At 39.0% G+C, this 12,365-nt stretch overlaps 2 protein-coding genes and 1 long non-coding RNA gene across 5 annotated transcripts; 1 reads left to right on the top strand and 2 right to left on the bottom strand.

The window, feature by feature from the left end:
- Positions 1–2,107: 2,107 nt before the first annotated feature.
- LOC148689254 (uncharacterized) lies at positions 2,108–2,476 on the bottom strand. Its single transcript, XR_015958426.1, has 2 exons — positions 2,351–2,476; positions 2,108–2,267 (listed from the first exon to the last, which is right to left on the bottom strand). It is a non-coding gene; the product is annotated as an uncharacterized LOC148689254 (long non-coding RNA).
- Positions 2,477–2,515: 39 nt separating this feature from the next.
- On the bottom strand, positions 2,516–7,235 carry LOC137707986 (RNA-binding KH domain-containing protein RCF3). Of its 3 annotated transcripts, XM_088689062.1 has the most exons (10): positions 7,074–7,235; positions 6,344–6,961; positions 5,469–5,894; positions 5,124–5,381; positions 4,705–4,971; positions 4,520–4,587; positions 4,073–4,133; positions 3,474–3,912; positions 2,890–3,382; positions 2,516–2,799 (listed from the first exon to the last, which is right to left on the bottom strand). In XM_088689062.1, the coding sequence occupies exons 2-7, from the start codon at positions 6,953–6,955 to the stop codon at positions 4,088–4,090; spliced, it is 1,677 nt and encodes a 558-aa protein (XP_088545188.1). In that variant the 5' UTR covers positions 6,956–6,961; positions 7,074–7,235; the 3' UTR covers positions 2,516–2,799; positions 2,890–3,382; positions 3,474–3,912; positions 4,073–4,087. The 3 variants fall into 3 exon arrangements, with proteins under 3 accessions (XP_088545188.1, XP_068303047.2, XP_088545189.1); XM_068446946.2 differs by having other exon boundaries at positions 2,890–3,912; XM_088689063.1 differs by lacking the exons at positions 2,516–2,799; positions 2,890–3,382; positions 4,073–4,133 and having other exon boundaries at positions 3,533–3,912; positions 7,074–7,225.
- Positions 7,236–7,885: 650 nt separating this feature from the next.
- On the top strand, positions 7,886–12,365 carry LOC137708235 (polypyrimidine tract-binding protein homolog 1). Its single transcript, XM_068447268.2, has 10 exons — positions 7,886–8,312; positions 8,618–8,827; positions 9,268–9,330; positions 9,416–9,489; positions 9,601–9,696; positions 10,751–10,808; positions 10,917–11,021; positions 11,109–11,190; positions 11,277–11,389; positions 11,615–12,365. The coding sequence occupies exons 1-10, from the start codon at positions 8,130–8,132 to the stop codon at positions 12,083–12,085; spliced, it is 1,455 nt and encodes a 484-aa protein (XP_068303369.1). The 5' UTR covers positions 7,886–8,129; the 3' UTR covers positions 12,086–12,365.

The raw sequence follows: 12,365 nt of genomic DNA, 5'->3' as shown, positions 1-12,365 counted from the left end.
TATTTATAAAATAATTTTATTTGCAATCCAATCCCAATTGGCAGCTCCTCTCTCGTCCCTCCTTCCCTCTGTCTCATTCACTTTCCCAAATCCAATCCCAATTCGTTTTCTCAAGAATACAAAGAGGAGATTTTCTCTGCAAATTTGTGTGAGCTTTGAGAGGATGAAGGCTATGGAGGAAGTTGTGGAGGAAAAAGAAGTTAAGCCTTTGACCGCCGAGCAATTGGAGCTGTACGAGTCGCAGTCCGAGTCCGAGTCCAAATCCGACGACAGCGTAGACGAAGAAGAGGAGGACGCCGACGAGGACGACGACGCGGATGAGGGCGAAGAGGACGACGATGACGAAGAAGAGGACAATGACGTCAGCCCACGTCAGACAGCCCTCGGGCGCTCGGGCTGGCAGGAATCCACCGGCCTGGAGCTCGGGCCTGCTCGGGCTCGCTCGCCAGCCAACGCTGGACTTCCTCCCTCTGGCAATCAGGCACTGTTCCGCAGCCTGTCCCTCGAGCAGTTGCTCCCGCTGGAGCTGCTCTTAGAGGGTCTAGGTGGCTTCAGGACCACTCGAAAGCACAAATAAATAGTTGTGAGAACCTCCTAAGACCGCTCAAGTTTGGAGGAGAAAAGCAGCGACAGCTGCATTGCAGTTTAAAGAGAAGAATACTTTCATTTTAAATGATTTCACTAAAACGACGTTATTTTGACTCTTTTGAGCCAAGCCATTTGAAAAATAAAATAAAAACTCATCCTTTTTGATAAACCACGTGAGATCCTCACCTTTTTTAATTCAAAAAAAGGAAGAGATGTTTGAATGACTATTTCCACTCCCCGAATAATCTCTTTGGATCCTTTTTGTGAAGATCTCGAGAATCATTCAATCAAATCTATTCATGTACATCGTACGATTAGTTTTCGTCAAATACTGTTTATATTTAATTTTAAATAAAAAGATTTACTATAATTTCTAGTCGTACGACATAAGATGAACATATGCAATTGGAAGATCTTCATTCCACCTCCCCGACCTCCCAATCCCATTTCATTCACTTTTACAATTCCAATTCCCAAATTGGCAAATTGGCTAACCCCACCCAACCGACCCCCAGGCCAACACCAGATGCTCCACGCCTCCACCTATCTCCTCTCCCAAGCTCCTCCGCCACCGCCGCGACGACATCACAACTCTCACTCCGTTAAACCCTACAAGTTTCCGGGTCAATAGCGACTTTTTGTTTGTGGGGGGTTTTTAGAAATTGAGTTTTTGGATTTGTTTGAGTTTTTGTTTGATTAATATCAACAAGCAAAAATTAGATTTTTGTGTATTCAATATGAAATGCTAGAATTAAAGGGCGTTATAGAATTCAAGGACTCACTAGGTCTAGATCCCTGGAAAAAAAAACTGAAAACTTCTCTTTTTGGGGCTTTTATAAATTAAGAATTCAAATTTAAGTTTTAACAAATTGGCTGAGAATTGTAATCAAAACTCAAATGTTATATTAAAGATCAAATTTCACTTGCGTGAGCTCCAAATTTATTTTTATAAATGCAATATTAGGAAGAGAGAATCAAACTTAGGATCTTAAGTGCATAAAAGTAAATGTAAACTTGGAAGTTTTATTCATGTTTTGACCATCAAAATTCAATTGAAATTATATTTGTTAAAGTTTCAGAAAGATCTGCCAAATGGCTTCAATACTAATATTGTTCTCAACTTAACCACCTGTTTTCCAAGAGATGTGAGATTTTATCCTGAAAGACCTTAGTGCAATTGAAGTTGAACTATTTGATATAAGTTCTGACTTGGTTTCGTGCGATGGCCAATGTGGGACTCTTTGCTTTGTTCAACATGCCCCTCACGTCCGACCACTTTGGAATAGTTATGCGTGGAACTACATCAGTGATGTTTGTAGGTGAACCCAATAATTCAGATCTAATCTAAATACCCACTCTAATAGCATGTTAAAATTTCAAAAAAACAGGTCAAATAATCCAACACCGATATTATCCCCAACTAACCACATATGACCCAAAGAGGTGTGGAGTTTTATTCTAAAGAACTCGGTGCAATGAAAAGTTGAACCATTTGATATATGTTTTGTGAGAAAGTCGATGTAGAACTTTTTGCTTTATTCAACAATATTTAGACCCAAATATAACATTTTAGTCCAAACTTTCCACCAAATTGAAGCCTTAAAGTTGAAGGACGTTTACCTCAGCGTCACCATCATGTTCTGCAAGAGGGTCATCACTATATGTACTCAACAGCATTCCTGCAATTTTTATTTTGTGCAAGTAAAGTCATCATCTAGCTCTCGATCTAGTGGTACCTATTTCCGGTCTGATGGGTACTTACCTTCTAAATACTGAGACATCCAGAGGTTGTAATAATAAACACTGATAAGGCAATTTCTTGATTTCCTTTCAGACACTTGTGATAAAAACCCAAAGGGCAGAAAGCAAGCAATGGCTTCAAAACACATCACACCAACCCATAAACTGAACTACATGAGCAGCAAAGTGTAAACAAAGGAAATATATCAAAACTGCATTTCCAAGAAACTTAATCCATTCTGGTTGAAAGCAGACGGGCGTCGCCCCAACATGTATACAACCAGCACACATCCCCTTTCCTCCAAAGAGAAAAACAAACGCAAAAGTTAATTCCAACCAGTGCCACTAGGTACAACTAATATGCGAAAAGCTGCCAATCAGACTATGTACTCTGAGTATATATGCTTCTTAAATCGTGTTTGCAACAATCAATTCTTGTATCGTGATCATGCCAACGGGCAGAAATAGAACCTGCCAAATGCGCCATACAAGAGACTTAGATCACTTTTAACCATAGCTAGACAGTGACACGAGCATGCATAACATAGTAAATCAACCTACCACTTGAATCATCGAGTTTCAACCCCACAAATTTCCATCATGGCCTTCAAAAGTAAGATCTGAAGCTCCAGCATCCATCAAATTTGTACTTAACATAACATTGAAAGAAACTCCGAACTTACCTGAACATGAACAAAACTGGCAGCAGCAGAACTTAACAGAAAACTTGCAGTTAAATTTGGCGTTCAACCAAAAATTTCCCGGGATGGCAGAGTGTTTGATGCATGGCAGTTAAATTTGGTGTTCAACACGAACACCACCAGGCACACAGCTACCGTAGTCGTGTTGAGATTCAGCTTCAATTACACATCCTGCTCTATTAGCATTAATATATGTGTTTGGTATATGCAAAATACACAAATTCTTACTTAAAAACCCGTAACTAATTTCGGATTGGTAGAACTCAAAAAGAAAAATTGTGTGTGAGCGTGCGTTTGTATGGTATATGAACAATTCACACTTTTAAATCAGAACTAATTTCGGATTGGTAGACCTCAAAAAGAAAAATTGTGTGTGAGCATGCGTTTGTATGGTATATGAACAATTCACACTTTTAAATCAGAACTAATTTCGGATTGGTAGACCTCAAAAAAAGTTATTTTAATGCAGATGGATTTCAGAAACAGTCTGCTGTAAACCAAACTCATAATAAAAATGATACAGATGGATCATAAATGCCGGCAGTCAGATGATACGACAATCTGCTACATCACAAAGTAAGTGGTTAAGTTTTCAAGATCAACAACATAAAAATTAAAACAACAAAGTAATCAAACTACATAGCTGAGAAGCACAAATACAGAGGTAACATTGAAGTAACATGGCTTCATAACGTAAAAGTGTAACAGGAAAAACAGCAACATGGGCGGGCATGCTGGTATATAGGTTCTAGGGAAGCTTGGTAATTTTGGTTTCTTGGACTTATAAGTAGATTCGTCAAGGTGGGCCATGACTATGTCATATGCTGGTTCATCTTCCGGTTTAGGCAGACAGTAGGCTAGCTTCAGGCTTCATAGAACTCAGCTGTTTCGATGGGATGGGAAAGGCAAAAAAGGGAAAACATAAGCATCAGAATTTTATATACAGGGAGATTGGATAGGTTATGATTATCAAATGACTGGCCAAGGGGTAATGCCAGTTATAACAACAGACATGAAAATCTCAAAAGACAACCATAGTCTACCTGCTGGTACCATCATTAAACATAGTTTCTCCTCCGAGAAACAGGATTCTGGCTAGATAACCTGATATCATAAGCTTCAAATCAGGATTAATGCGTTTCAAGAACAGCATTTGTGGAAAAAGAAAGAAACACGGTACTTAATTATTAAACCCGAGATTAGAAGCCTACTGTGCTCATGAACAAACCCAGATAACTCTATTCAGAGATATTTGTGTCTAAAATTCGTTAAGTGTTACCACAAAGTCCCAAATTTAGAATTTTATGAATAACCAACTTGAGGTTGTACACTAACTGTGAAGTTGTCACCTAAATACAGCTAGCTACTTGATATATATTTGCACAAAAAGAGCAACAGAACACAAAAAAAATTTGAAAAAAAAGGAGGGGAGGATATGAAACTAATAAGAGGCAATTCAAGAATGAAAAGACAATGGAAGAAAGTTTTACCCAGAACTACCACTCCGCCCGGAAGAATAACCCCCGTAGGCTCCATAAGCGCTGCCGCTACCACCAATCTACATATGATTTGAAGAAAAAGTGTTGTCAAGTGAAAAAGAAGAAAAACTTTGTAAAGTGAAAATTAGTCACCTTATTCTTAGAAGAAAAGTCTAAAAATAGCAGTAAAAATATACCTGTGAACCACCATAACTTCCATAACTGTCATTAGCAGCAAAATCACTTGAGCCACCATAGCCAGCAGAATAAGAATGCCCACGACCATGTCTTTTACCATCCCTACTATCATAATTTGGACCATCTGGACCATCTGCTGACACAGGAAGATAAGGCAAAACTGGCAGGAATCCAGGCACTCCACCTTCCCTGTCGAAAAGGTTTGCTCTTAATCTGGTAACTACTTGTATAAGAGCATCCTTAACAATATCAAGTTCTCCAGAAATCTGTAAAATGAAACACAAAATTGTCAATATCTGTATGATACGAGCCAAATCAAGGAAACTCTAAACACATTATCAAAGAGAAAAAATTTCAAAATGACACGAGAAAATACGACAGTCAGGAAAATCCAGAGGCATGATGAAAAAGACTTTACCTGCACCATCTCATCATCTTCAGATGCAATTTTGGGAAGATTTTCCTTAGAAAGTATGCGAATATTAGCTTTGGTAAGTCTCCTCATCTCAGTTACAATAGCCCCACCTTTCCCAATTAGGCAGCCAATTCGTGATGTTGGAACAAGTAGGCGGGTTGTGAATGAGATAATTCCTGAATCTCTTTCTACTTTTTCACTGCATCTGGGTTGCAAACGCACTGCTGCTTCAATGGTTGCTGAGAATGAGTCTTCAAAGAACTGTAATGGTACATGTTAAAAAAAACAATGATGTAAATCCTCCACCGATACAACTCCACGCAAAAAACAAATGGAGCAGTAATTCACCTCTTTTGCTGATACATTAATTAAGCAATCATCTCCTTCAGTAGCTGAACTATCAACCTTAATAACAGCCCCCGAATCCTGTCTGATTTGGTTAATTATGGTACCACCCTTTCCAATCACACCTCCAATATTCGCAGTTGGACAAACCAAGCGAATAGAAAATTCTTTCGAGGATGCTTCATCTCTTGGAGCTGAGTACAAGGAGCGTGACCAGTCTCCAACATCACCTTTGTACCCCCCTCCATAAGGACCCATCATTGGAGCAATTCCCATTAGTGGGGGACCACCAGATGGACCCATGAGTGAACCACCAGGATACATAGGCACCGAAGAAGTAAGTAAATGCTGAGATCGTGATGGGTTATCATGAAGGCGAGATGCAATTTGAAAAAGAGCCTTCTTGACTAGTGGAGCTTCCCCAGATATCTGAATCCATGATCAATAACTTAATAAGCATACATATGAAAAGAATTTCCAGTACCTAGAAAACAAACAACTTGCACAAAGTGACTCCAAAGATTTCTCAACAATTCCACGTCTCACATTCTAACATAGCATGCTCCATCAAACCCTGACCACTTATTAAGGAAAAAGAAATAAACATCACACACATTTTACAAGCATGTAAGGTTAAGGGTCCAAAGAGTGGAATCGTGCAAATTAACATAACAGAAAGCACTATATAGACCAATAAGAACATGCAGAGCATTACTCTCTTCAGGTAAGATGTTGAAATGCTACCTAGAAATTTACCCATTAAAGACAAAAGCACCAAAAAAACCCGAATCGAATCATAAATTTAAGACATATCCGTATGCAAGAAACAGGAAAAGTTCAAAAATTCATTAAAAAGTTCAAAAACTTATTCAATATACCTGCACAAGCTCATCAGAGTTCAAGGCACAAGCAGGCAGATGGTCATCCTTGAGAATCCGAATCTGTGCACCGGTTTCACTCCGAATGTTCTGAACAATCTGCCCTCCTTTCCCAATAATGCAACCGATCTGATCAGACGGCACAAGAAGCCGCACAATCACATGGTGCCCCCCGCCACCACTACCGCCACCGTCCGCCTCCTCCTCGTTATTATTATGCGTGTCCTCAGCAATCACCCTATCATGGACCCTGAACAGAGCGTCCTGAGCCGGAGCCACACACGTCCCGCCATCTTCGAACCCATTCGTCTCATCGCTCGCACTGTAAATAGTAACAACCCGCTCCTCGCTGCCCGGCACCGTCTCCCCAATTCGAATCTTGGACTTGGTGTCCCCCCTCAGCTGCTTCACAATCTCTCCTCCTCTCCCAATTATGCTCCCAATCTTCTTCACTGGGCACAAGTACCGGTACACCGTGTCCTCCGCATCGATGATGAATTGCTCCCTTTCCTCGCCGGGATTTCTCCTTTTGTTTCCTCCTCCGCCGCCGTTGTCGGCGTACTCCGACTGCGAATGAGAACGTTTTCCATAACTATTTCTCTGACCTGCCATCGCTATCTATTTCCCAATCATTCAATCAACAAACAAAATCAGTGCGAAATCAGATTCAACTCTAATTTAGCAAAATTGGGTATACAGGAACCCTAAATTGGAGAAGAAAATCGAGTACCCTTTGAACGGAGAGAGATATCGATCGAACTGCCAGATTATGCTGTCTCTGCGTTTTGGAATCTTAGATTTAGATTTCTAGGGTTTTGACCGCCCTTTCTTTTTCTTTTGTTATATACTCAGCCTTACTACTATACACATTTTTGACCGCCCTTTCTCTTGTGAGGAAAATAAAACAATTAATTTTAAGTTATGTGTCATTTTTTTTTTTTTTTAACCGAACGATAAATTTGTTAAAATAAATATTAAATTAATCATTTATAGGATCCAAACCCATACTATTAACGGTTTAACTGCTTTTCATCACTGTAGTAAATGACCACTTACAGATATGTGTTTTCAATATTACGTATCATTTAATATTATTAATAATTTAACAAATTAAAAATTTTGTAATTTTTTATATTCTTAATCTTGATCATGCATTTTTGTATTATTTAATATTATGTATTATCGAAGACTTTTGTTTTTAATGTGGCGGTAGTTTTAGTGTTACCTGTCATTTGCACATAAAAAAATATATTGCAAGATCAAAAATTAGCCAGTATAAAATGTAAACTACCTTTGTTTCGTCACTTTTGTTTCATTGAAGCAACTTGTATTTTATGAACTTTGATAAAAAATTTAATTCAAGACGAGAGTTTAGGATAAATACTTGTATTCAACTCAGCCACCAGCTCTTACAAATTAAAAAAGATAATTAGCAATTTTCTCCCAAACAAAATGACTTTTAAACCCCTCTGCCTACTAAAATCGCGTTCATAAAAAAAATAAAATTCAGTGTGTCAAAAAATTAATACAATACATTAATTGTAATACATTTTACATTTCAAATTGTGTTTCGGTTACGTCGAAAAATTTCTCCACGGAGATGACGCAGTGTGAGTTGTCTCTTATCAATAATAATCCTCCCACCTGACGTCCCCAGTTTCTACCCAATCCAATCGACTCCCACACTTTCTCGACGGCCAAACACCCCAATCCCTCTCTAATCTCTCTCTCTCTTCCCCTAACCCTAACGCCCAACCCCCAACTTGGCCCACCCAATCTCCGCCCTATGTCGACATCGGGGACGCCGCAGTTCCGGTACACTCAGACGCCGTCGAAGGTGCTCCACCTCCGTAACCTCCCGTGGGAGTGCGCCGAGGAGGAGCTCATCGAGCTCTGCAAACCCTTCGGCAAGATCGTCAACACCAAGTGTAATGTCGGCGCCAATCGCAATCAGGCCTTCGTCGAATTCGTACGCCCCTCTTACTTTTCTCATTTCTAATTTCAGTGTTGTATATTGGATGTTAATAAATTTATTGAATTTTCCAGAATTTATGATTTTTAGCTTGAGGGTTTTATTGTTAGCTGCCTAATTTGTGTGAATTTTACTAGATTTACGAAAAAAATTCAGAATTTTAATGAAGTCTAGCTTCAGGGTTATCCAGTTTGCTGCCTAATATGTATGAATATGCTTATTTCTTGTAAGGATTTTAGTTTTTATATCTTTCGCATCTGGCAATGTTTATATGTTGATGAATGTGGTTTTTTATTTTACAGTCAGACCTAAACCAGGCCATCAATATGGTTTCGTATTATGCTTCATCCTCGGAGCCTGCGCAGGTCCGTGGTAAAACCGTTTACATTCAGTATTCAAATAGACACGAAATTGTCAACAACAAAAGTCCGGGAGATGTGCCCGGAAATGTCTTGTTGGTAACCATTGAGGGTGTTGAAGCTGGCGATGTGAGCATTGATGTTATTCACTTGGTAAGTGCTTTTTGGCCCACATTTGGACATATCTTCTAATAAGTTGCAAAACTTTGTTTCAACCTGCCTGATCCATGTCTAGAGATCATGATATGCTGAGGTGTTTTCTACGTCATGGGATTCTGTATAAACGTTCAAATTGTATTTTTTTTTGTATAACACATGTTACTTTTTTCGTTTTTACTGAAATCAGTTGAATCACAGAAGGTTTTCTCTTATTTAAATTACTTCGTTGGAAGCAGTTTGGAATTATTATCATGTACGTCATACTCCTTTGTAAGGTCACGCATATATGCACAGGTGTCATTCTGCACTTATAACTCATCTGTTCAGAATTTTTTTGCTGCCCTTAGTATTTTCATCTGGGAGGGTTTCTGCTGTTGTCTTGTTTCCTGTTATATCAATGTAATATGTTTATGATGAACTGAATCATTTTTCAGGTGTTCTCTGCTTTCGGGTTTGTGCACAAGATTGCTACTTTTGAAAAAGCAGCAGGCTTCCAGGTGTGTATTGGATGATCTTTCTTAGTATTGCATATGATTTGTACTCCAGATGCTTCATGCTTATTCTCTCATTTTAATTTTGCAGGCATTGATTCAGTTCAGTGATGCTGTCACCGCATCTATGGCAAGGAATGCGTTGGATGGAAGAAGTATACCCAGGCAAGCACATTACAAACGTTCCCTCCTCCCACCGTCATTTCTCATTGATATCAGTACATCTGGGAAAGTGTATATTGTTGCTAATTTTGACATGTAAGGCTTTGCATTCAGGTACTTGCTTCCGGAGAACGTCGGTTCATGCAACTTACGTATTTCATATTCCGCACATACCGATCTGAACATCAAGTTCCAGTCTCACCGAAGCAGGTAAGAAACAGACCCAACAGGTCAATAATCTATTTCTGGTTTTTATACTGGCTTCACTCTTCTGTGTCAGATTGTGACGATTGCTACACTCCTTCGCTGATTTTATTGCATGATAAATCAATTGCTAATTGGTGTGTGTGCTTTTTGTCATCTAGGGGTTAGTGAAGCTTGGTAGCCAGAACACAGATGTGTTGTCATGGCCATTTAGTAATTCCTTGATCTTATATAGTACCCTTTATGTATTTATTATTGCGGAAATGTACCAAATTAGCACTGTATTCAGTCTTCATCTTACACTATCACACGCTATACAATTCCTTCTATTTTTTTTTTTGTCATCACATTTTTCTTGGTGGGATGGCTTCTTGTCCAGCATATTGTCAATGTCATATATTTGCAACATACTTTCTTTATACTAAATTATTAGATTTGGAATAAGATACTGCTAGACAACAAATATTACTGACACTGTTAATGCATGGTGAAAATGTGTTTACATTCTTCTCATGATTATTAGAAATAATCACTTTTATTTAAATTTGACATAAATTTATTGGTAATATGCTTCTAACACAAAGTGTTTAGAGGCTAATGCACAGCCAAAAAAAGAAATGTAAAAACTTACATGCCAAAAGAGAAATGTAAAAACTTTCATGTCATAAATATTCTTATTCATTGCACGTAACATCTATAATTTGGAACTATCTATATTGTATTTTAGAGAACCCTCTTTTTCTACTAAAGCAGGTTAAATGGCGATTTAATCCTTCCAGTAGTTAATGAATTGAGTAATATATTAAATGTTAAGGACAATAAGGTGATTAAATAATACTTCCACAGAGCTCATCAAAGTTCGTTCTTGATAAGTGTTCTTCTATTCGATATCTTCCTTTCTTTTTTTATTTGGTGAAACACTATATACCTTTTTTATTTGGGTTTCAAATTGGCTTTTTAAATGTGTTTCTGATCTTAGGCAGTTTTTTAGACTCTCACATCAGTTTGTGCATGTAGTTGTGGCTTAATAAGTATGATTTTGGTTGCATTGATCCTGCAGGGACTATACAAATCCGCACCTTCCTGTAAATCCTACTGCAATAGAGGGAATTATGCAGGTTTCTTCTTGGTTTTAGAACATTCTTTTTAATGTGTATCATGCAGTATTGGGTATTACTACGTAAGCGATAAGGCCAACATTGCTCTGACTTTATTTCCATCTCCAGCCTACTGTAGGTCCTGATGGAAAGAGGAAGGAGGTGGAGAGTAACGTGCTTCTTGCTTCAATTGAAAATATGCAGTATGCTGTCACTGTGGATGTTATTCACACGGTTAGGATTTATACCTTTCATGCCTTTTTAGTGCTCAGAGTACTAAGAGGATTTATAGATATCATGATCCTTTCTTATATGCTACAGGTGTTCTCTGCGTTTGGCACTGTCCAAAAAATTGCTATATTTGAGAAGAATGGCCAAACACAAGCATTAGTTCAATACCCTGGTATTTCCTCTTTCAATACGACTTTTTGATTTGTCACTGATCTTTAAGAATTCAACTGTGGCTGACTTGTGAGTTGTTATTTTCAGATCTCAATACTGCAGCAGTTGCCAGAGAAGCTCTAGAGGGACACTGCATATATGATGGTGGCTATTGTAAGCTTCATCTATCATACTCTCGTCATACTGATCTCAATGTAAAGGTATAAATATGAGTTTTTGAGTTAAAACCGTTCATGAGAATAAAAATAAGAAGGAAAATGTAAAGATATCTTTGGAGGAATAAGTGGATCTATTCTTGGTCAAAAAACGATTTGGTCCTTAAAATGTATGCTTCTTGACACCTACTTTTCCATCTGATTATCTCAATGCATTACTCAAATATCTTTCCTGAGATTTTGATTGCTTGTATTTATTTTTACTTGCAGGCGTATAGCGACAAAAGTAGGGACTACACAATCCCAGATGCTAGTTTACTTGCGGCACAACAAGTTGCTGGTTACCCTCCTCCTCCAGGAGCTTGGCAGAATCCTCAGGCTGCTCCGATGTACCATGGCAATGAGTACAGTGGTGCAACTTCTGTGCAGGCCCAAGCTCCTCCAGGTCCTCCAGGACAATCCCCATCATGGGATCCAGCCATGCAGGGAGGCATATCAACGTTTGGTTCGTCTCCTAGCACCTTTCCTGGTCAACCATACCAAGCATCGTCTGGTCCTGTATATGCCTCTGCAGCAATGCCAGCGGGTTCTTCGCCTATCCAATCAGGCCCAACTTCTTCGGGTATGGGTTCTAGGGGAATGTCTCAGCCAGGCGTTCCACCCAATGTGCGACCTGGTGGTGGTGCTTCATCTCCAGGTGTTCGGCCTCCTGGTGCCTCACCATCCTACTACGGCCAATAGGATGTAGTATTTCAAAGAATGCTGGGTCTTGCCGGTCTCATCTTTTGTGTTTTTTGGTCGGGAATGTGTCCGGACGTTAAACTTTAAACCCCGAATTCAGTTTGCAGTGTTGGAAACTCAGCACTGCCCCTGCTTTGATTGGAACCCCTTCTTGTGGTTTTAGTTTGAATAGGCCATATGTATTGTTTTCCAATACATTTTTGTGTTTCCGCACCCTCGTAAGTCCTGGTACGGTTTTAATATGCTCAACAACAATTTGATGGTTCCTCAAGCTTGCTTA

This window comes from Pyrus communis, chromosome 17, assembly GCF_041283825.1.
Source record: "Pyrus communis isolate YQ-2024b chromosome 17, ASM4128382v1, whole genome shotgun sequence".
NCBI classification, from domain to species: domain Eukaryota; kingdom Viridiplantae; phylum Streptophyta; class Magnoliopsida; order Rosales; family Rosaceae; genus Pyrus; species Pyrus communis.
The sequence above is the reverse complement of the archived record's forward strand: the minus strand, read 5'-3'. Positions and strand labels throughout refer to the sequence as shown.

Bases quoted from the DNA above. Each gene is read 5' to 3' on its own strand.
- LOC137707986 (XM_068446946.2), bottom strand. From the start codon at position 6,955: ATGGCAGGTCAGAGAAATAGTTATGGAAAACGTTCTCATTCGCAGTCG. The intron at 5,895-6,343 runs GTATATTGAATA...TCATGGATTCAG, and splicing joins ACTCTGATGAGCTTGTGCAG to ATATCTGGGGAAGCTCCACT. The intron at 5,382-5,468 runs GTGAATTACTGC...GTACCATTACAG, and splicing joins TTAATGTATCAGCAAAAGAG to TTCTTTGAAGACTCATTCTC.
- LOC137708235 (XM_068447268.2), top strand. From the start codon at position 8,130: ATGTCGACATCGGGGACGCCGCAGTTCCGGTACACTCAGACGCCGTCG. The intron at 9,490-9,600 runs GCAAGCACATTA...CTTTGCATTCAG, and splicing joins GATGGAAGAAGTATACCCAG to GTACTTGCTTCCGGAGAACG. The intron at 10,809-10,916 runs GTTTCTTCTTGG...TTCCATCTCCAG, and splicing joins CAATAGAGGGAATTATGCAG to CCTACTGTAGGTCCTGATGG.